This window comes from Populus nigra, chromosome 4, assembly GCF_951802175.1.
Source record: "Populus nigra chromosome 4, ddPopNigr1.1, whole genome shotgun sequence".
Taxonomy (NCBI): Eukaryota; Viridiplantae; Streptophyta; class Magnoliopsida; order Malpighiales; family Salicaceae; genus Populus; species Populus nigra.
The window spans coordinates 21,858,523-21,880,565 of record NC_084855.1 but is presented as its reverse complement, the minus strand read 5'-3'; the positions used below and the strand labels follow the sequence as shown (position 1 = coordinate 21,880,565).

Genomic DNA, 22,043 nt, shown 5'->3' with positions numbered 1-22,043 from the left:
AGTTATTTCTAACCAAACATATTTATAATATTGTTAAACAACTCACATCAATTCACAAAAATCACACTAAATGAAAATTTAATTCTTTTTTTTTGTTACAAAATATTTATTTACGAGAAATTATTAACTATTTCCCATGTATATATATATCTCTTATTTGGGTAAAATTAGGATAAAAAAACTATTGTTTTTATGTTTCACTTCGTATTGAATAAAAAATTTTAATTTATATATTTTTAAAATGATATAAATATTGTAAAAATATTTATGATAGTTAAATAAGCATCACATGAAGGTTAAATATTTGAAATTATAAAGTACTACCATTTTTACGTGGATGAGTGCATTATACTAGGATTATCTAATAATTTATATTTTTTTTAATCAAATTTTCTCATCTCACGTGCTTTTTTTCTATTTTTAGAAAAGGAAGAGGTAAAATAAATGAAAAAAAGAACATAAAATTGATAAAAGGATTACATTATAAATAATTTAAAAAAACAAGGATTAGGTACTGGTTTCTTAAACTACAAGGACTAATTAATTTTTCCGAATAAACTATAGACGTGAAATTATGATTAAGCGGAACAAATGAAGGCATTGATTTTTCTGCGATGCAGTCTGACCTCGCCTAAACGTTTCAACAAATGGTTAGTTTCCACGTCAGTAAAACAGAATCCTTGGACCTTGATATTTTTAGGGATGTGTGAACCTGATGGATATGGTTGCAGGGGATTATTAGGGTGGCATCTTCTTATTCCTTGCATTCCATTTCCCTAGTTGTGGCGGTGGCTCGGGGATTTTCCAGTACCACATTATTGTTAAGCCTGGTGACGTGGTCCTCTGATAATATGCCACATAGTCAGAACCATGTGTTAAAAAAAGCTATAGTTATAAACTGGCTGACCAATTCAAGTTAAAAAAATGGAAGAAGAAACTGACTTGAGTTGATAAAAAGCTATTAAACTCTTTTTAAAAATAAACTATCTTAATTTTTTAAAATATATATATATTAACCTTTAAAATTTGAAACTCAAAACGGGTTGGGTTTAGAAAGTATTTGTAAATCTATTTTTTAAAGTATTTTTTATTTAAAAAAATAAATTAAAGTTCTTTTACATGTATTTTGAATGGATTTATATAAAAAAAATAAAAAAATATATATCATTTTAGTATATTTTAAATTAAATAATTCTTTAAGAAAAACATTACCAGACACAAGTCTAATATAACGCCGTAAAAAACAGCCGTTGGGCTGGGAATATTTTTTTTTTTAATAAAGAAAATAACGTGACGGCGCATGAAGGGCTAGAGGGATATGATGAGCAAGTGATTTTTCACGGCGTGGGAGGCCAAGAAACCTGGGCTACACAAGACGACCTCAAAATAATACTATTCTAATAGAAATGGGAATAAATAAAAGAAAATTATATTGATAATGAAAGGACCGGGCATCGTGGAGCGACGAAGGAAGGGTCAATGTTCTATAAAAAAACAGAGTTGTCTCCTCTTGCCAGAGAAAGTTGACATTCCCACCTTTGCTTTGCCAAGGAAGATAAAAAGTGGGTTGTAATTTTTTAAAAAAATATTTTTTATTAAAAAATTATTTTTGATATTAATATATTAAAATAATTTAAAAATATAAAAAAATTCAAATCTTCTTAAAAATATTTTTAAAACATAAAAACAATATTTTTCGTCTCAGTTTGGTTTCTTGGAAAGTTCGAGGGAGATGGAGTTGGCTAGTTGAAGTTTTCGACTGGAATTTCCAGAACATTACCACGAGGAAAGTCTTTTTCCTTGCAACTTCCAATAACATTTGAAATCTCGGCAAATTTCAACTCATTTTAGTTCTTTAATAGTTTAATTGGAGTAGACTACTTGAGTTCCTCCTCTCTATTTTTAAAAGAGTTATTTTTTATTATTATTATCTTTAGCTCACCAACTCCACGTTGACAACATGAAAAAAATTATAATTGTAAAAGTACAAGAAAAATCAAAGCAAAAAAACAACACAAAAGCATTTGTAAGAGACACGGTGTAAATACATGCTAAAATACCATGACGAGTACAGCACAACTAGAGTGTGGTTGGGGTAACAATGCTGGAGTGTGGTTGGGCTTCTTGTTTTATTTTTGCAAGTTTGGTGATGGAGTGTGAGGTGTAAACGCTGGAGTCCCACTCATTTGGCAACTACCAGCATATGATTCCCACGCGCCACCACTTCCAGGTTCCGTTCCAGCAACTTTCAGTTCATTCTGGCAGCTCTCGAGAGTCATTTTCGAACCCTGAATGAATGTTTGTTTATTTTAAATAATCTTCAACGTATTATTATTTTTTATATGAATTATGATGGAATATTGAAGTGTTGGGGTTTTGCGCTGATGTGTCCTAACCCTGAGATATGAAGCCACATTAAATTTAGTTTTTAATATGAAATAAGGTCGGTGATCAATATTCATATCCGAAATATAACAATTTGATCTTTATATAATGAGTATGTATTTATCAACTTGTTTGGTGTGGATAATTTATTCTTGTGTTCTTGTATTTATATAATTCGGTGTGATTTACAAATTCTTCTCTTGAATATTACATTAAAAATAAACAAGTTGATTTTATATATAAATATTTATATTAGTGTATTTATCGTGACTTTTTTGATAATTTGTGCAACTGAAAGTAAGAGTGTATTTGTTTTTGAAATAGTTTCTGTGTTTGTGGTTGTGGTTAAAAAAATAAATTTAAAAAAAAAAAGTGTGGTTAAGCGTGGTTGGTTGAATTTAGATACGTGTTTGGTAAAAATTATAATTAAGGTTTATATACAACAAAAAAACATGTATAAAATGTTTAGTTGTGGTTGCTTTTTTAAAGTGCTTTTTACTTAGAAATGCATCAAAATAATTTTTTTAAAAATTTATTTTTGATATCAGCGCATCAAAATGATCTGAAAATACAAAAAAATTGTAGTAAAGAAAAAAATTAAAAATTTTCAAATTTTAAAAAAAGTACTTTTGAAACGCAAAATTAAACAGAGTTTTACGAAACTCGGTTAAAAAACAACATGTAAAAATTGTTTCACAAAAACTATGTTTCAAACTTAATTTTTTGATGAGCCCTACAATATAAAATATAGTTTAGTGTATTACCAAATACCTAACTGTAATGTTTTGTATTAAAAGATAGGAAATGGCAACAAAGCCCTTAGTGGCTTAAAGTGTGGGTATAAATGAACGAGGGGTAGTGTAGTAATTAGATAAACATAATAAATATAAATAGAAGAAAAAAACAAAAGAGGGATCTAAAAATTTGAGAGAGAATCGGCAGGAGAGAGAAGGGAGAAAGAAGAAGAAGAGAAAAGAGGGAAATTAGAAGAGAAATAGAAAAGAGTTGAAGAAATAAGTTTAAAGGTAAGATTTAGGTTGTTAAATGTATAAATGTATGTTAATTGAACTTTAATTTCAGTTTTGATGAATGTTAGGATTTTGAAAATTTGTGTTCTGAGTTTAATTGATGAATTAAATTGAATGTTATAAGATTGATTGTTGTGGGTAATTGATTATTAAGTTGAATTTGAGAGATTGCAGATGAAAATGATGATTTTGAGTTATGGTTTTGTTTGAATGGTGAATTTGTGTTAGAAATCAGGGGATAACAATAGGTAATCTGTGAAAATTCTGGGGTTGAGATTGAAGATGATGAAAATTCAATTTAGTCCCTTAATTTTGGAAAATTACAGTTTAGTCCCCAAACTTTGGAAAATTTACAGATTGGTCCCTGGAGCCTATTCCGAGATTCTGAACAGAATAAAATATGAATTATGGGCAGAATTCCTGTATAGTTATGAAATTTTAACACTTTCAATTTAGTCCTCCAATTTGACAAAAAATACAATTTGACCCAAAAAATTTGGTAAAATGGTCCTTGGAGTATAATGAGATGATCTGGACAAAAATGAGAACTAATTATGGCCAGAATTTCAGTATAGTAATGGATTTATGATATTTTTAGTTTGGTCCTTCAATTTGATAAAAATTACAATTTGATCCTAGCAATTTGAAAAAAATTCTAGAATGGTCCCTGGAGTATAATGAGATGATCTGGACAGAAATGAGGATTAATTATGGTCAGGATTTCAGTATAGTAATGGATTTATGATATTTTTAGTTTGGTCCTTCAATTTGACAAAAGTTACAATTTGACCCTTAAAAATATAATAAATTTCAGATTAGTCTCTAGCTGTAATATGAGCTTGTGCAAATTGGTTTGATGAATAATTAAGTGTTATTTAGTGAATTATTACCAATTTTATTATTTGTTTTATTATGGATTGGATTTCGGGAAAACCGTTAGATTCTGGGTTTTTAGAAAAATATCTAGTTAGTTCAAAAACATATAGGGTTATGGAATATACTCTTAGATAAGTGTATTAAATAGGTTATATATTCTTTTGAATCATTCTTGAATATGTCTCCTTTATGTTCAGATAATCCTGATATTCTACCAGCGGGACGTCAGTAGGATTTTCTTCGATGTCTGCTTTTGACTTCTATTTGCTTTCGAGTCAGGTGAGTGGATAATTTTCCATATGCATGAGAAATATTATAAATACTTGATTTCTTAATATGAATTAGATCATGCTTCTTGATAATATATGTTGATTATTATCCTTGTTATGATAAGTATGATCAATTGTTGAATCCGAATTATTGATATGAACCAGTATATATATTCTGAATTGACTTCTGAATTGATAGCTCCTCATTTGATTGATGTCATGAGTTAAGTCTTGAGATATGAATATGTTTGTTTAATTATGATTATGAATCTATGGTATGTTAGTCAGAATACCCATGCTAATAGGGTAGTGTTAGTCTTTATGCACATCGTATCTGAACCCTAGTTGGTCAGGGGAGTCACCAACTTGTGTGGACTGATAATCCCACAGTACGGAGCCTCATGCTCATTGCATTTTGATTTTCTAACGAGTTTTACCATATGATATTCTTGTTATGGCCTATTTGAGAAATTTTTCTATAAGAACCTAAAAGCCATACTTGTATGTATATATATATATATATATATATATATATATATATATATATATATATATATATATATATATATATATATATATCTCATTGTTGTATTACCTCGTGTGTGTGTATTGAACGTTATCTATTCACTGAGTTGTTGAACTCACCCTCTCATTATTTATCCTTTTCAGGCTTATAGCTTGATAGCAGGTCACTTTTGTTGAACCTTCAGAACCTGCTCTTTGGTTGTACTTTGTACATTTCCTTTTTGTTTAGTTAGTACTCCAAAACTCTGAACTTATATAACCTCTTGTATTAAGACAATTCAATTATATTATGAAGTTGATTTTGTTATTAATGCTGTGTTGAACTCTGATTGAGTTAGGATAAGTTTGTGTGTAAGTTTGGGTTCGCATAGGTATGGAATCTTGAAGGAAAACCTTGTTTATGTGCCGGTTATGAATCCGGGATTTGGGTCGTGACACTAATTGCATTTTTATACTGCATACCTTACAATGGGGTGGGGTGTTTAACCCTTGACTTTTTATTTTTTATAAACTGTGTCCATTTATAATTTTTTTATTATTATAAATTATGCCTTTCAGGAATATGTTAAGGCTAGCACTCTTTTGACCATTTCTATTAATTAAAAAGCCAACTGCATATCATCTATATGTTTTAAAAAAAACAAAAGGGTTAATGGCGTGTTTTGCCTTTGTACCTTTTTTTTATGCATTTTGCATTTATATAAAACTTTTCTATGAATTCTACCATTCTACTATGTGTTTTCATTAAAACTGCTTTTCTTCCATTCAATTTTATTACATCATGTGACACCTGTTAAAAAACATGTGTGTCAATTGATAAAATCATTACTTGAAAATAATACCACGTATATGAAAATTAAAAAAAAAGAATATTTAAATTAAAAAACCCCTAGCCAATAATATTTGAAAAGCTTGAACTTTATTTTATAATTTTACCATATGTCGACAACATTTTATTTGTTGGAATTTGTTTCTCATATGCTATCGTGTATGCAAAATATTTTAGAAAAGCATGATGATCAATTAAAAATTAATTTTTCAAAATTAAAATTGAGATTATAATTATAAAAAATTGAAGTTTTAAATGGATTTATATAAAAAATAAAAAAAAATATTATTTTAATATATTTTAAATTAAATAATTATTTTAAAAAAACTTCACGTGTTCCCAAACACAAGTTAATATAGCTCTATAAAAAACAGCCGTTGGGCTGAGAACTTCTTTTTATTATTATTAAGAAAATAACGTGACGCCGCATGGAAGGCTGTAGCAAGAATATGATGTGCAAGTGATTTTCGACGGTGTGGGAGGCCAAGAAATCTGGCTAGACAAAACGACCTCAAAATTATATTTATACTAAATTTGACTGCATTATATTATTAAGAAGGGATATAGTTTAATTAATCAGTTTTTAGATTTGTTTTCTAGAGGTCATCGGTTCAAGTTTCATAAACTTTAAGGTCATTGGAGGCTTATATGGTCGTTACCTTCAGGACCCGTAGGATTAATCGAGGTACATGCAAGCTGACCCGAATACTTACATCAATAAAAAAAAAATCACTTAAATTGACACCATTTGAGCATTTGGAAACACAAGTCAACCTGCGTTTCTAAAAGATTCAAATAAAACTATTAAAAATTAATTTGTTTTATATTTTGGATCATTTTAATATGCTGATATGTAAAATATTTTTTAAAAAAAATATATTATTTTAATTTATTTCAAAATAAAAATCACTTTAAAAAATAATCACAGTCATATTTCCAAACATAATATAATACTTCCAAACAGGATATAATGCGAGAACTTATTGAATTCCTAAGCACAATAGGCAAATAGCCTTGTGTCAACTGTCAAGCAATGCCAGGGAGTAGTTTTAAAAATCGGGTTTTATTTATTTATGTTGTAATTAAAATGGATAATTGTAAGAAATGCAGTGATTTAAATTATGGAGAAAAAAATATAATTTGACAATCGAATTTTCCTTTTCTTATTTCTATGTGTAGGAGACTAGTATGCATTGTTACTCTATTTATTGAATTAGATCAACCAGTCAATTCAAGCTGCCTGGTTATTTGATTTAATCTGTATTAACAAAAATTTAAAAGTTATCAATGTTTTACTCTGACTCTAGATATATTTTATAGTTCACCGAAACAAAAAAAATATATCTTTCTTATCAAATTGATAAAGCTTGTAATTAAGGTAAAATCATTTTTTAAGAGGATTTATTAAGTATTGTAAGATTGATTGAGGATAAATTGATATACACATATTTTTTTCACAATTAAATAACCTTGTTGCTCTAGAAAGAAAAAGATTGTATATTTTTTTATTCAGAGCTTTTTTAACTTTTTTATTATTATTTGGGCGATAAAACTATGCCTAAGCCTTTTAGAGCAAAAATAACATTAAAGTTACACATGAGGTTTTTTATATTATTTTTTTTTAACAGTTGGATTACCACTAAAGTAAAAAAATTTATAAGCATGATTTCAAGGATATTTTTGGGTTCTCCTAGGAGTTGTTTAGTAACTTTTAAAACATAAATATTTTTTTAAAAAAGCTGCTAACGTATATTTCAGATCGTATAGTGGTCCTCATGTCATTTAGGTGGCGTGTGCGAGACCGTTCAATTACTAAATTCTATCATCCAATGTGGCGTTAGCATCAGTGTATTGTCCTTTTTCTACCAGTATGACACGTGCTTGTGGTGGAGCCATGGTTGGCCTTCAATAATCTTTTTTTCCCTCTCTTTTTCCTTTTTTGGCCTAGAAATTTGCACAGTCCATCCAAAAAATAATTGTGTCCTTCAATTTATATTTCTATAAGTTTTGACCTTCATTCTTTTAATTACTCTTTATTTTGCTTTTGATGCTTTTTAAATTTTATTTTTTTTCAATTTCATCCCTGTAAAATTTATTTAAGTTGATTTTTGTATTCAATTTGGTTCTTATTCTTTTTTTGTGTTTTATCATTTTCTTGATTTATTAATCTTTCAATTTCATTCATGATCATTTTATTGCATTCATTTTTTTATCCAATTTTGGTCCCTTTTTTTATTGCTATTTTTCATTTATCTTTTTTCCAATCTTGCCCCTTATTATCTTATTTTATTTAGCTTTTTATACCACTTGGATTTTTATTCTTTTGATTATTATTTTTGTATAATTTTTTTAATTTAGTCCCCAATTATTTTTTTAATTTAGTTTTTTATACCAGATTTTGTCCTTATTGTTTGATTTTAAAATTGTTTTTTTAATTGGAAAATTTACTTTGTTATTTTTTTTTGTGTCTACCTTTCTATTGGGAAATCTTAGTCTCGTAACATTGGTTCGATTTAAGTTCATTTTTTTGTTTTTTTATTAAAAATTGATTTTTTCCTCAAATTCATCATTGGACATTTTGGTTATTAGGTCTTGAAGTTCATTATTTGTTTCACTTTTCTTTTTGTTGGGTTAGTTTGATCTCGTATCCCAAGTAACGAGTTAGTAAAGTTGATTCAGGTTTTTTCCCTGGACAATTTTGTTAATTAGTTTTATTTTTGCAATTTTATCATCTGACATTACATTATTGGCCTTTGAGCTTTGTGATTATTTTGCTTCTTTTTTTTGTGGGGTTATCTTATGTGAAGATTAATCAAGTTAACTCGAGTTATCTTGGTTTTTTTTTCAAATTTTTTTATTTAACTTTGATTGTTTTTTAAAGTATAGTTCTTTTTTTCTCGATCTTATATCCCAAGTAATAGGTTAGTGGAGTTTCTTTTCTTGACAAGTTATTCTTTGAAATTGATGTTTTGTTTTCATTTTTATCATTTGTCATTAGATTATTGGCCCTCGAGCTTTGTGATTTTTTTGCTTTTCTTGCTACGGGGTTAACCCGGGTGCGAATTAGTCAAGTTAACCATAGTTATCTTGGATTTATTTTAATATTTTTTTATTTAACTTTGATCTTTTTTTTATATAGATTCTTCTTTTGAAAGTCTTTTTTTTTTCTTGACTTTTTTTTTTAAAAAAAGATTGTTTTTTTAGTTCCATCATTTAACATTAGATTATTGCCCTTTGAGCTTTGTTATTTTTTTTTTGTAAGGTTATCACGAGTGCAGATTTGTTAAGATAATGCAAGTTAGCTCGAGTTTTTTTTTAATATTTTTTTTTATTAAACTTAGATCTTTTTTGCTAGGTCTTTATTTTGAGAATTTTTTTTTATCTCGATCTCATATCAGGGATGGTTGGTTTGTCAAATTAACCCGAGTTGACTCGGGTTTTCTTTGACGCTATCTTTTAAAAATTGATTTTTTTTTATTATTTGATATTATGTTATTAAGCCTTGAACTTTGTGATTTTTTTCCTCTTTTTTTTTTTGCAGATTTCTCTCCATCAAACATCATAGGTCACGTGTTAATTAAGTTAATTCGGGTTGATTCAAGTTATCATTACCTTGTATGTTAGGAAAAATTTAACCCGGTTCACAATCTAGCGCGAACCACCATCTAGTATTTTAAGCGAAAATAGTTAAACTAACAAACACATAGTACTTATTAAAATATATCAACTCATATTTGTTTTTGTAAAATCAAATTATCTCGAGCATATGATAAACCATAAAAAGACTAAATGTCTCATTCATAAAAAATACTATAAAAATTTATAATATAAAAAATAATATTTTTTCAATATTAATAATAATATTTTCTTTTCAAATTTATTAATTATTTTATTAATAATATTAATTATAATAAAACTAATAATATTAATAATACAAATAATAATATTTTTATTATAATATTATTAATTATAATAAAAATAATAATATTTATAACATAAATGATAATATTTTTAATATTCATACGATTAATTATAATAAAAATAATAAAATTTATAACACAAATAATTATATTAAGAATATTTATAACATAAATAATAATATTTTTTATATCAATACTTTGAGTTACAATAAAAATAATAATATTTATAACACAAATAATAATATTTTTTTATAGAAACACTTTGAATTATAAAAATAAAAAAAAATATTTATAACACAAATTATTATATTAAAAAACCTAAGAATATTTAGAACACAAATTATTTGGATCCTAATGAGGATCCATGCGAATTAGGTCCCAAGACATGAACCATGAACCATTAGAACTGGATCATACGCAGGATCCATTACCATTGGGTCCTGTGCAAGCCCATTAGACTTGGGTCTTGCGCAGGACCCACACGAATTGGGTCCTGACAAAGGCTTATTATCATTATGTCCTAAAAGTATAAATTATTGTTTTTATTGTTATTAATAAATTTTAAATAAAATATTATTACCACCAAAGAAAAACGATATAGTTGATTTGAAGGATAAAATTAAAATTATTATTAATATTATTATTAGTATTTGTGCTACAAATATTTTTATTTTTATTATAATTGAAGGTATTAATATTAAAAATAGTACTATTTGTATTATAAATATTTTAAAAAACAAATAATACTATTTTTTTAAAATGGTATTAAAAAAATATTTGTGTTTATAACCATGTGGGTTCAAATTTTTTTTTTAAAGTTTTATAGTTTTTAATTTTATATTTGAAATCAAATTCATGTTTTTTTTCTCTAACAATAACAAAGTCTTAGCACCTTGTTTTTTTTTTTAAAGACAAAAAAAAAACCCTAACCGAATGGTTAAAAACAGATGTGAATAAACAACATATTCTAAGATTGAAGCATGTAGTAGATTTCGTTAATTCCAAAATAAGATTTAATATTTTTACTGCATGGTGCAAGGTTTAACATAGCTAGAAGACACAATACATAGAATAATAATGTATGCTGTTGTATTCCACCAACACACCAAACAATAAAAACATTAATACAAATGCTTCATGATTCAGCAAATGAAAATGAGCAAGTGCGTCTAAAGTTTTTTTTAATGCAAAAGTAAGCAATAAGATGTAGCTTTTTTAGCAGTTGTATCAACATACATGTTGGCTTAGGCCTTGCAATCCTGCACAACCTCATAACATGCATGTTATTGTCTTTATAAATTCTATAAAGCCAATACTGTTATATTGGTGGAACAATACCTTTGATTTGGACCCAAGCGGGGTTGGGCATGGGTCTCTCGTTGCCCATACCCAAAGGGAGATGAGTGTTATGTCTAGTTGTGCACTCTGGGCATGCCAACCTCAGCATCACCTACGCGCTTCGGTCTACCCTGCACATAGCTAGGGTAGCCCAAGTGACAGGGGTCACTGCGTGGGGCGTAGGTTCCAAACGAATTGGATACTGATGAAAATCCATTATTATTAGGTCTTGATGCAAAACTCATTTGAAGAGTAAAAATAGAAATTATTATGTTTATTATCATTATTATCATTAATAACTTTGAAATAAAATATTATTACCACCAGATAAAAACTATATAGTTGATTTGAAGGATAAAATTAAAAATTATTATTATTATTTGTGTCATAAATATTGTTATTTTTATTATAATTGAAGGTATTAATATTAAAAATATTATTATTTGTGTTATAAATATTACTATTTCTATTATAGTTCAAAGCATTAATATAAAAAATATTATTATTTGTGGTATGAATATTATTATTTGTGGTACAAATATTTTTATTTTTATTATAATTAAAAGTAATAATATTTATTTTTATTTTAGTTCAAAGTATTAATATAAAAAATATTATTATTTGTATCAATACTAAAAATAATATTATTTGTGGTATAAATATTATTATTTGCGGTACAAATATTTTTTTATTATTATAATTGAAAGAATTAATATTAAAAATAATATTATTTGTGTTCTTAATATTATGATTTTTATTATAATTCAAAGTAATAATATCGATAATACTATTATTTGGGATATAAATATTATCATTTTTATTGTAATTGAACTAATAATATTTAGAACACAATTACAATATGTTTGATATTAATACTTTTAAATATAATAATAATATTTATAAGAGGAATAATTATATTTAGAAACTCAAGATTCAATAGCCTTAGGTCAAAGGACCCATGAAAATTGGGTCATGACGCATGACAAATTAGCCTTGGGCACAGGGCAAGCCAACCCTAGCACCATATCGGGTTTGAGCCAGCGTATAGGCAAGGCAGCCCAAGCACCAGGTCTCGTCACGTGGAGCGTGAGTCTGGCAGTGCGCCCTGGGCAAGGCAGTCCAAGCGCCAGGTGTTCCCACGTGGGGGCGCGGGCCTAGCTCATGCTCAAGGCAAGGGCAAGCCAGCCCCAGGGCCACGTGATGCTCGGGTCTGGATGTGTGCCCTGGGTAAGGGCAAGCCAACCCTAATGCCACGTTGTGCTTGTGTCTGGCTGTGTGTCCCGGGCAAGGCAGCCCCAGTGCAAGGGCAGACAACCCAAGCGCCAAGTGTCCCAACGTGGGGGCGCGAGCCTAGCTCCCACCCAGGGCAAGGGCAAGCCAACCCCAGTGTCATGTGGCGCTCGAGTGCGCAAGAACAGGTCAGACCAAACGCCAGATGTCCTCACGTGAGGGCACGGGCATAGCTAACGCCTAGGGCAACCTCACCAAAACTTGAAGTGATCATTTTCTCCCCAATCATCCCTTCAATGCCAAATGCATCTGTAATAGCCCAGCCCAACATATCATACATTGTCCGCTTTGGGCCTTACCGTCCTCACGATTTTGTTCTTGGTGATGCGAGTCCAACTCTGAGCCTGACGCTCCAAAACGCGTACAACATGTTAGTAACTGACACTACTAATAAGGCCAGCTACCAAACCCTCACCCGCCGATGTGGGATATTATAACATCCCAGTGAAAAGACAACCCCACCCTCTCCCCCGCTGCCTTTGCAACTCTTTGTGGCAAGGGTTGAGGTGCCATTATATTGCTACAATTCATAATATTTTGAGTTTAGGTAAACAGTAAGAGAGATATTGAGCCCTTTTAGTATATTGTATAATATTTTTTTTATTCACATTTACTACACTGATATCAAATGTTTGATAAAGGTGAGTATTTATAAGTAAATTCTCACTTTAGATAATTTTTCATTGGTTTGGGTTTTTTAATTCAAAATTTCTTTATTGCATATATTTTAAACACATACCACGTGATTTAACAAAACTGGATGAAAAGAAAAAAAAACCTTAACGAGATAAAAAGGTAGAATTCATATTTTTTTTTATAAACTTAAAATATTTTAAAATAAAATAAAAAAAGAATAAAACATCTCGTCTTTATCAGCTAAATACATAGATCTTTCAACTAACGTAAATGAACAAAAGAACATAAATTATAATACATGTAGTTATTGAATAACATAATCTATAATTTTTATTTATAAAAAGCATAATCCATAAGAGTTAAGAAATAGAAAAGCAATGATATGTATGTTTTTACTCTAATCTTATTTTTTAAAAATTATTTTTTTTTATTTTAAATTTTATTTTAAATATTTTTATATCATTTTAACATACTAATATTAAAAATAAATTTTAAAAAATAAAAAATAGATTATTTTAATATATTTTGAAATGATTTTTGTTTATAAATATTTTAAAATGATTTTTTTAAATTATTTTTAACATTATTATATTAAAATAATTTTAAAATATATGAAATAATTTTAAACAATTTGTTTTTTAAAATTTAGTGAACACAGTTCAAAACAGGATCTATGTACATTTCTTTCGTTAACCAGAAACACTGGACTCGTTTTCCAATCTGGGCTTACCCACGCCTATATATATATAGACACGCCCACGGTCTTCCTCTGTCGTCCTCTCCTTGTCCTCTGGCAATCTGCGTAACTATCAAGCGAAGTTGACAGTAGCTATAGCTAAAGCAAACCCTAAACAATGGCGGAGCCAAAAACCAAATACGATCGCCAACTCAGGTACTACTTTCTACTTATCTTCACTTCAAGCTTCAATTTCCCCTTAAATTTTTATTTTGGAAATTGTGTTTAGGATATGGGGTGAGCAAGGACAGACTGCCCTAGAAAAAGCCAGCATTTGTTTGCTTAATTGCGGTCCTACCGGTTCCGAGACACTGAAAAATCTTGTACTTGGTGGAGTTGGATCCATCACTGTGATTGATGGGTCTAAAGTTGAACTGGGTGACCTTGGAAATAATTTCATGGGTATACTTTCTTTTTCTTTATTTCTTTCTTTCTTGTCGTGCTTTGCTTTGCTTTCTCTTATTTGTGATGGTGGTTGGTAGTGGATGAATCATGTGTTGGGCAATCCAAGGCGAAATGTGTGTGCACGTTTCTTCAAGAGTTGAATGATGCTGTTAAAGCCAAGTTCATAGAAGAGTATCCTGAGGCATTGATTGACTCTAATCCCTCCTTCTTTTCGCAGTTTACGCTTGTTGTAGCTACTCAGGTATTGAATTTTGATGTCTATAGTAGGGTAATTGTGCATTCTTGATGGAATACCGTGCTATAGGATATTGAGCTTGCTCTTGTCGCTATGATTGTATGTTCGTGTTACTTTGTTTTGGATATAAAATAAATATGCCGATGTTTGCGTGTGGTTTTGTAAAGTGGTGATGGTATCCTAATGATGGGATTTTTGCCCCATTTTTGCTCTTTTTTTAAAAAAATTCTTGCATAGTCTTTCCTCATTGTCTCAGCATCTGAAAACAAATTACATGTATTTCATGATTGAAAATTCTGATTTGCCATTTCTCAAGACAGTTTTCTGTTATCTTAATTCTTTCTGTGCTATGACTTTGATGGGTGATTTCTGATATCACTTGCAGTTGGCTGAAGACTCTATGGTGAAGCTTGATAAAATCTGCAGGGAGGCAAATGTTTTGTTAATTTTTGCACGCTCCTATGGCCTTACTGGGTTTGTCAGAAATAGTGTGAAGGTGATTTTTTTTGTTACTTCATCATGATTGAAATTGCTCTAACCATCTTGACGTTCCAGAAACTGAGGATTAAACTGCATTGAGGCACTGAATGGATGACCTACTCGGTTACTTTGTGGCTACATCATTATTTAATTTTCTCTGATTCATTGTTTTGGACATTTCCATCTCTTTCATAAGTTGATGGCAAAAGAGTACTGGAATTCTCTCTAGGGAGTTGTGTAGGGGAAGGGAAAGCTGGTGAGCCAAAATCGGAAGAATATAAAAACTGAAATGGGCATCACTTGTAACAATTTTTAGCATATCAACTATCAAGTCTGGAAATTGCTTTCCATGTATCTAGGTGTTCCAAAATTGAATTTTCATTTTCTGAGGCAGGAACATGCAGTGATTGAGTCAAAGCCTGATCATTTCTTGGATGACCTACGGTTAAATAACCCATGGCCTGAGCTCAAAAGGTACATATAGCTTTGTCTTTGAATCTATTTTTACTTGATATTTTGGAATGCACATGTGTATCTTATACCAGTAGACTACTGCTTACTCTAGTGAATTGAAGAAATTTATTACTCCCTCTGTCCCATTCTATTAGTCTACTATTGGATTTCCAGCTATTAATTAAACAGCATTTACTGCTCTCTCTACTGTGCATATGCTAAAAAATAACTCTGCTTTGGAAAATGTAGAATTCCATATAATTTGAAATTTAGATGTAAATCCTCAAAAAATCGAGGATAAGATAGGAAAATAATATTTTTTTGCGTACTTATTTAGAAAGTGCACAAATATTATGGGACATCTTTTAAAAGGAGGCAAGATAGGAAAATAATATTTTTTACATGTACTTTATTTAGAAAGCAGACAAATATTAGGGGAAATCTCTAAAAAAGAGACATGGACAAACAAAGTGGGATGAAGTATCTTTCTTCCCAGTCTCACTTTATGTTGTACCTAGAGAACATGCTCCCATTTGTAATAAACATCCTTCGTTTTTTGGTTGGAGCTTAAAGCATACATGCTGTATTCTACTTAAGTTCTTATGCGATATTTACATATGATAGGTTTGCAGAAAGTATTGATTTAAAGGTGGCAGATCCTGTTGCCCATAAGCACACACCTTATGTTGTCATTCTTGTCAAGATGGCTGAGGAGTGGGCCAAAGCTCATGGTGGTGCCCTGCCATCAACTAGGGATGAGAAGAAAGAATTCAAGGTTTACAATTTAGTTTACAAGTCTACCTGTAACACTTTCTTCCTATTTCTGTCTGTTAATGCCATTTACTTTGGGGTTTGAATCGTTAGGAGCTCTTAAAAGCAGGAATGGTTGCAATTGATGAAGACAACTATAAAGAAGCTATTGAGGCCTCCTTTAAAGTCTTTGCTCCTCGAGGAATCAGTGAGTATAAAGTATTCAGAAGAATGGGTTTGAAATTTTTGGAGAATGATATTCCTGTAGAAACTTGTTGGTTATTGATAGAAGTAGAGCATTTTTGTTATGCTCACTTGTTCATTCTTCATATTAGGTAAAGCATAAATGTCTAATAGAAGAATTTTACGTTTTACCATAAAGGAAAGAAAAAGGTTGCATGCACACTTGTGTTGCTTGGAGGATCAGCAATTGGTCATATATTTCCATGAAACTCATCTGTCCTACCCTGTAGGATGGATGCTTGCCTTATATAACAGAATGAGTTAACAATAAATTATCTGTCACGTTACCCCCTTATCCTCATAATTGATTCAGTTTTCTTGCACTTTCTTTTTTTATCCTGACTGATTCTATATTATTCTAACACAGTCAATATGCAAGTAGCTTTTTAATCTATTTCCACGGGGATCATTCTGGCATTGAAATTAATATGATGTTTGTGGTGGACATTAAGAATATAACTGTAAAAGAAAAAAAAAGGGAAAGAAAGGAAAAATAGAAAAAAATATTAACAATATTGTTTAGTTCCTTGTGAATGGTGGCTTTGTTCTCTCTAATGTTGCCTCTCTCTGTTTTTGGTATCCTAGGTTCTGATCTGCTGCAGATAATCCATGACAGCTGCAGTGAAGTTGATTCTAATTCATCTGACTTTTGGGTGATGGTTGCTGCATTGAAGGTTAGGCATTACAATCTGACTTTGATCTTTGATATCATAGCTCACACTTGTTTTCCAATTGTTAACTGACAGTGGTTAAAGTGCAATTCACTTGTATTGCAGTCTGTAAAATGATGCTTTTAGGATTATATCATGAATGGATTGACAAGCTTGTTGTGGACTTCAGGGAAACTGAAATTGGCCAAATGTGTATCATGGTGGATAATTTTACTATTGGAAAAATTTAGATCACTAATCTTTGTTTCTTTGGAAGCCCATTCTCTTTAAGGGAGCATCATGTTTATATTATTTCTAAACTATTAGTTTGGACAAAAGTCTGGGGTAAACTCTGGATGTCTAGAAGTTATGCCTTCTCTTTAGAGGTTCTTTGCAATCATTTGATCAGGCACTATGCATGGAAGTTTGCTCATGAATTTTCACTTTAGAAAGAAAGTAATAGGACTATTAGAGGTTTGGGTTTCATGGTAGATGGGCTTGCCATAGATTCTTTCTTTTCAGTCTTTGTGCACAAGTTCTGAAGGGGTGGACAATTTTTTTCAAGCTTTAATGTGCATCTTACATTCATCTCACTTTCTTGTCTTCTTTCTCCGCTTTTTCAGTGTCCAATTGGAGTCTGTGAGACACGTTCTCCTATTATGTATGGATAGGATCTAGTTTGATGATAACATTAAGATCTATCACACTCCATGCTTGAGATTTTGATTTCTTGAAGTGGGCCTTCACACTCCATGGCTTGCCATAGATTCTTTCTTTTCAGTCTTTGTGCACAAGTTCTGAAGGGGTGGACAATTTTTTTCAAGCTTTAATGTGCATCTTACATCCATCTCACTTTCTTGTCTTCTTTCTCCGCTTTTTCAGTGTCCAATTGGAGTCTGTGAGACATGTTCTCCTATTATGTATGGATAGGATCTAGTTTGATGATAACATTAAGATCTATCACACTCCATGCTTGAGATTTTGATTTCTTGAAGTGGGCCTTCACATTCTTAGGAGTTCATTGTGAATGAAGGTGGAGGGGAGGCGCCTCTTGAAGGTTCAATACCAGATATGACATCTTCAACTGAGTTAGTGACTAAGCCTATCTGGGTTGATAATCTTTCATAGCAGGTTAAATTATGAAAATAAAAGGAAGATATAAATGGAATATCAACTCTTTTGCAGGCTTTATGTAAATTTGCAGAAGATCTACCTAGCAAAAGCAGAGGCTGATTTTCTTGTTATTCAGCAAAGAGTTAAGAGTATTTTGAAGAGAATTGGTAGAGATCCAGATAGCATCTCAAAGGCAATGATTAAAAGCTTCTGTAAAAATGCAAGAAAACTAAAGGTAAGTTCATATATTATGTTTTATTTTCTGTTTGTCTGTAATTGATTGTGTGCATCTCCTCTTGAGGTGACTGCTTATCTTTCAGATATTTGTTTGTCTAAGTACCTAGGCTGAAGTGCCTTTATCCTTACATTATGATTCATGATTATTAAGCTAACTAAAATTTTATGTTTCTCCCTCTTATCAGAATGAACATGTTCACCATTAACTACCCATTTATATTCAACTAATTTCAAGGAATTGTTGAAGTGATAGCATATGGACTCTCACCTATGTGTTATCGTTGAGTTATGTAACTTTTGGAATGTTACCCAGTAAGACAATTCAGTTGAGATCACTGGAAAAGCATATTTTTTTCGTGTCCCAAAAACATCCTCTTCTAGACATGCAACTATGTCATTATAACATAATAGAGGCTTGATATTGTTCCTCTTTGAGATGGATTATATTGTTCTTAGATAAGGTGTGTTTGTGAGCATTTTAAAACTCTTCTTTGTAGGTTTGCAGGTATCGACTTATTGAAGATGAGTTCAGCAATCCTGCAGTACCGGAGGTACAGAAGTATTTAACTGATGAGGAATACAGGTGAGTTTCACCTTATGGTTTACAATTCAGATAGCATTGTCTTGCAACAATCCTGTTTCCCTGGCATGAGAAGATTTTTGAGAATGATTCTCTGATTAATTTCTGTCTTGTACATCTATATAATATGAAGGGAAGCATTAAAATGAGATTTCAAAAATATAAATAATATCCTTATAACTGTTATCAAAACTATCTCCTGTATTCAAGGAAAATATTATGTTGGTGGCTCTATGAAAAATTATCACCATTTTTTATGTGTTACGAAAAACAGTAACATATTAGTTATAATAATCTCTTTTTGTTTGATTGTTTTTAATTATTTTTTTTTGAGTTCATGAAATTTATTTTTCTCACAAATTCATTTGTCATTCTTGATAAAAATTTTTTTATCAATAAATAATAATTTTGTACAGTTATTTTATTTTGTCTAAAATTTGTTTATTATTGTTGCTGTTGTAGTTGTCCTCAAACCACAAGTTACTAGTAGTATTTTGTGTAAAGAAATCTAATGATAAACAAGCAAAGTTTTGTTTACAAATTACAATAATGATTAAAAAGACGGAATAGTTTGAAAGATTTGAGGAGAATAAAATGGTGGTATGTGCTTTATTGATAAAGTTCGTTTTCTATTAAATTACCTTTTATTTGAAGAGCCATGTGCTAAAAAACACAAAGTACCTAGCACAAAAGCTTGTGGTCTTTTAATGCCGGATGCCTTGAACATAGACAAAAAGTTATTTAATGTAAAATCACAGTTGTGTTGCAGCTGTTAAAGCATCAAAATTCACGTGTCTCAGCAAAACACATGAATTGAGCAGAATTCACATGCATTATTCACTCCAAACATTACAATTGTTGGAATCCCATATTATGGGAAATCTGATTCGCCAACTATCTTGGAGAATTTCAATATGGATCACAACTGCTACGTGTTTTTTTTAATTAAAAGAATAATTTTTTGTCTGAGTTTTACATCAGAACACAAATGAACTGTATATTAGACTAGTTGAGAGGAATTTGTTTGGCTCAGAACCTTTGATTTTCTTTGAACTTGAGTTGCAGTGTTGCCATGGGGTTTTACATCCTGCTTCGAGCTGTTGACCGCTTTTCTGCTAATTATAATAGTTTCCCTGGGCAATTTGAAGGGTAACATATGAGAATACTTCCTGCTACTCTTTTTCCAAAAAGCCATTGTATTCTTCTACTAAACTGTGATCTGCTTTAACATTGGTGTCATGTAGGGAAATGGACGAGGATATATCTCGATTGAAAACTGCAGTTGTTGGTCTACTTAACGACTTGGGTTGCAATGGCTCAACTGTAACTGAGGACCTTATCAATGAAATGTGCCGGTTTGGTGCTTCTGAACTCCATGCAGTTGCTGCCTTTATTGGGGGAATTGCATCACAAGAAGTGATCAAGGTGCTATATATATCTATCCCTAGTACACAACGTGCTTTTATCTTTGCCAATATAGTGTCACATTTAAGTTTTTCTTGATCAAAATTGTGTTTCAAGAATACCTCCATGATATCTCAAATTTTGATCTTCTTCACAGCTCATAACAAAACAATTTGTTCCCATGGTGGGAACTTTCATATTCAACGGCATTGATCAGAAGTCTCAACTATTGGTACTGTAGAATGCTTCGAAGGAACAGGCAAGCTCTTGCCCTTCCCCTTAGCGCAACAATCAAAATAAAAATTTCTGTTAAGACTTGTACTCACTCCTTTTGGTTTCTAATTGCAGGCCAACATTTCACAGGATACAATGGAGCAGTAGACCTTTTGCAGGTAAAGAGCTTTATTACATCATTTAGTGGAAGCGGTCTTTACACATTGTCGAGAGACGTGTGGGGATGCAGATGCAGAGAGTTCTGGTGATATTCAAGTTGTGTGACATTATTGATGTATAACTTGGCTTGGAAAGAAAGTGAAAATGGTAGAAAAGAAAATGAAAGGTCATTGGTAAAGCTCTCACCTTTCCTTGGCCAAAGAGGGCAACAGTGGTAACGTGATTGATGAGTGGCTTTCATTTAAAACAAGGGTAATCCGTTCTCTCTGCCTTACCCTTTACAACTCTTTTTGTGTGAACTTCTGTAAGAGATGCCTGGCTTGTTCCAGCACACTGCTTAAGTAGCAGTTTGTACCAAAATCCACTTTGCTAAGAGTTAAAGGTATTGGAGATTTTTACTTTGCTAAGAGTTAACTTAGAATGAATTACTTTCATTTGTCAAAACAAATTATAATTTTCTCTAATCTAGAAACCTCCCTGAAATAGAAAAGACCTAAAACTAATTATAGTGGTGCAAATTGCTGGATTTTTCATTTCCTAGACCATCTTTGATTTCGTGGACCAATTAAGTCTCGGTCAGATTTATGGGCACTCAACAAAAGGATAGAACTAGCATGGTTTAGACCATTTCGTCAAAAAAAAAAAAAAAACCCCTTTTGGGCATCACTAACGTCAATTTATCACTTGTAATTTCTATCTCAAAACGATTGAAAGTTCGGGAAAATCAAAAGAGAGAAAACTCAATGATATAAGCATGAATGAAAGGAAGATTTACAAGTTTATGATTATGACTCGAGGAAAGAAAGAAGGACATCACTCAATAGGATTGAAGATTTTTCAATGTTGGAAAATTGTACTTAATTGATTGAATTTGAAAATACATGTGTTCATTTGACCAAATTGATAATAAAAGGGCTTTCTTTATGAATTAATGAAAATATATAGTGCAAATAACGGGTTACTTTAGCCTTAAGCGGAGGCATTATTCATACACTACAAGGTTTAATCCCGTACCTTTTAAAACTTTTCGTGTATAAAAAGGTTAAATTAATCCTTAAATCTTCTTCCTGCTAATTGCAAATATTCTAGAGATTGCTTATCTCAAGGTCCTCGGGAATATGAATTGAAGTCGATATTTAAAAAAATATATATTAAGATGATAATATATTAGATTGATTAAAATTTTATAATTTAATTTGTCAAATTTGTAAATCGAATTATAGATTTCATTAAGTTTAATAACTTTAAAAATTATTTTTTATTTAATC

General features: G+C 30.6%; 1 protein-coding gene across 1 annotated transcript; it reads left to right on the top strand.

Annotated features, from left to right (window-relative positions):
* Positions 1-13,826: 13,826 nt before the first annotated feature.
* On the top strand, positions 13,827-21,223 carry LOC133692649 (NEDD8-activating enzyme E1 regulatory subunit AXR1-like). The gene is made up of 15 exons (XM_062113742.1): positions 13,827-13,988; positions 14,062-14,234; positions 14,315-14,478; positions 14,858-14,968; positions 15,347-15,426; positions 16,030-16,180; positions 16,270-16,363; positions 16,984-17,072; positions 18,063-18,136; positions 18,234-18,396; positions 18,896-18,981; positions 20,044-20,127; positions 20,223-20,403; positions 20,540-20,641; positions 20,731-21,223. The coding sequence occupies exons 1-14, from the start codon at positions 13,951-13,953 to the stop codon at positions 20,621-20,623; spliced, it is 1,572 nt and encodes a 523-aa protein (XP_061969726.1). The 5' UTR covers positions 13,827-13,950; the 3' UTR covers positions 20,624-20,641; positions 20,731-21,223.
* The last annotated feature ends 820 nt before the right edge of the window (positions 21,224-22,043 follow it).

Coding starts and splice junctions, on each gene's coding strand:
- LOC133692649 (XM_062113742.1), top strand. CDS start 13,951: ATGGCGGAGCCAAAAACCAAATACGATCGCCAACTCAG. Junction 17,073..18,062: donor TGATGGTTGCTGCATTGAAG/GTTAGGCATTAC, acceptor TCACATTCTTAG/GAGTTCATTGTGAATGAAGG. Junction 20,404..20,539: donor CATCACAAGAAGTGATCAAG/GTGCTATATATA, acceptor TCTTCTTCACAG/CTCATAACAAAACAATTTGT.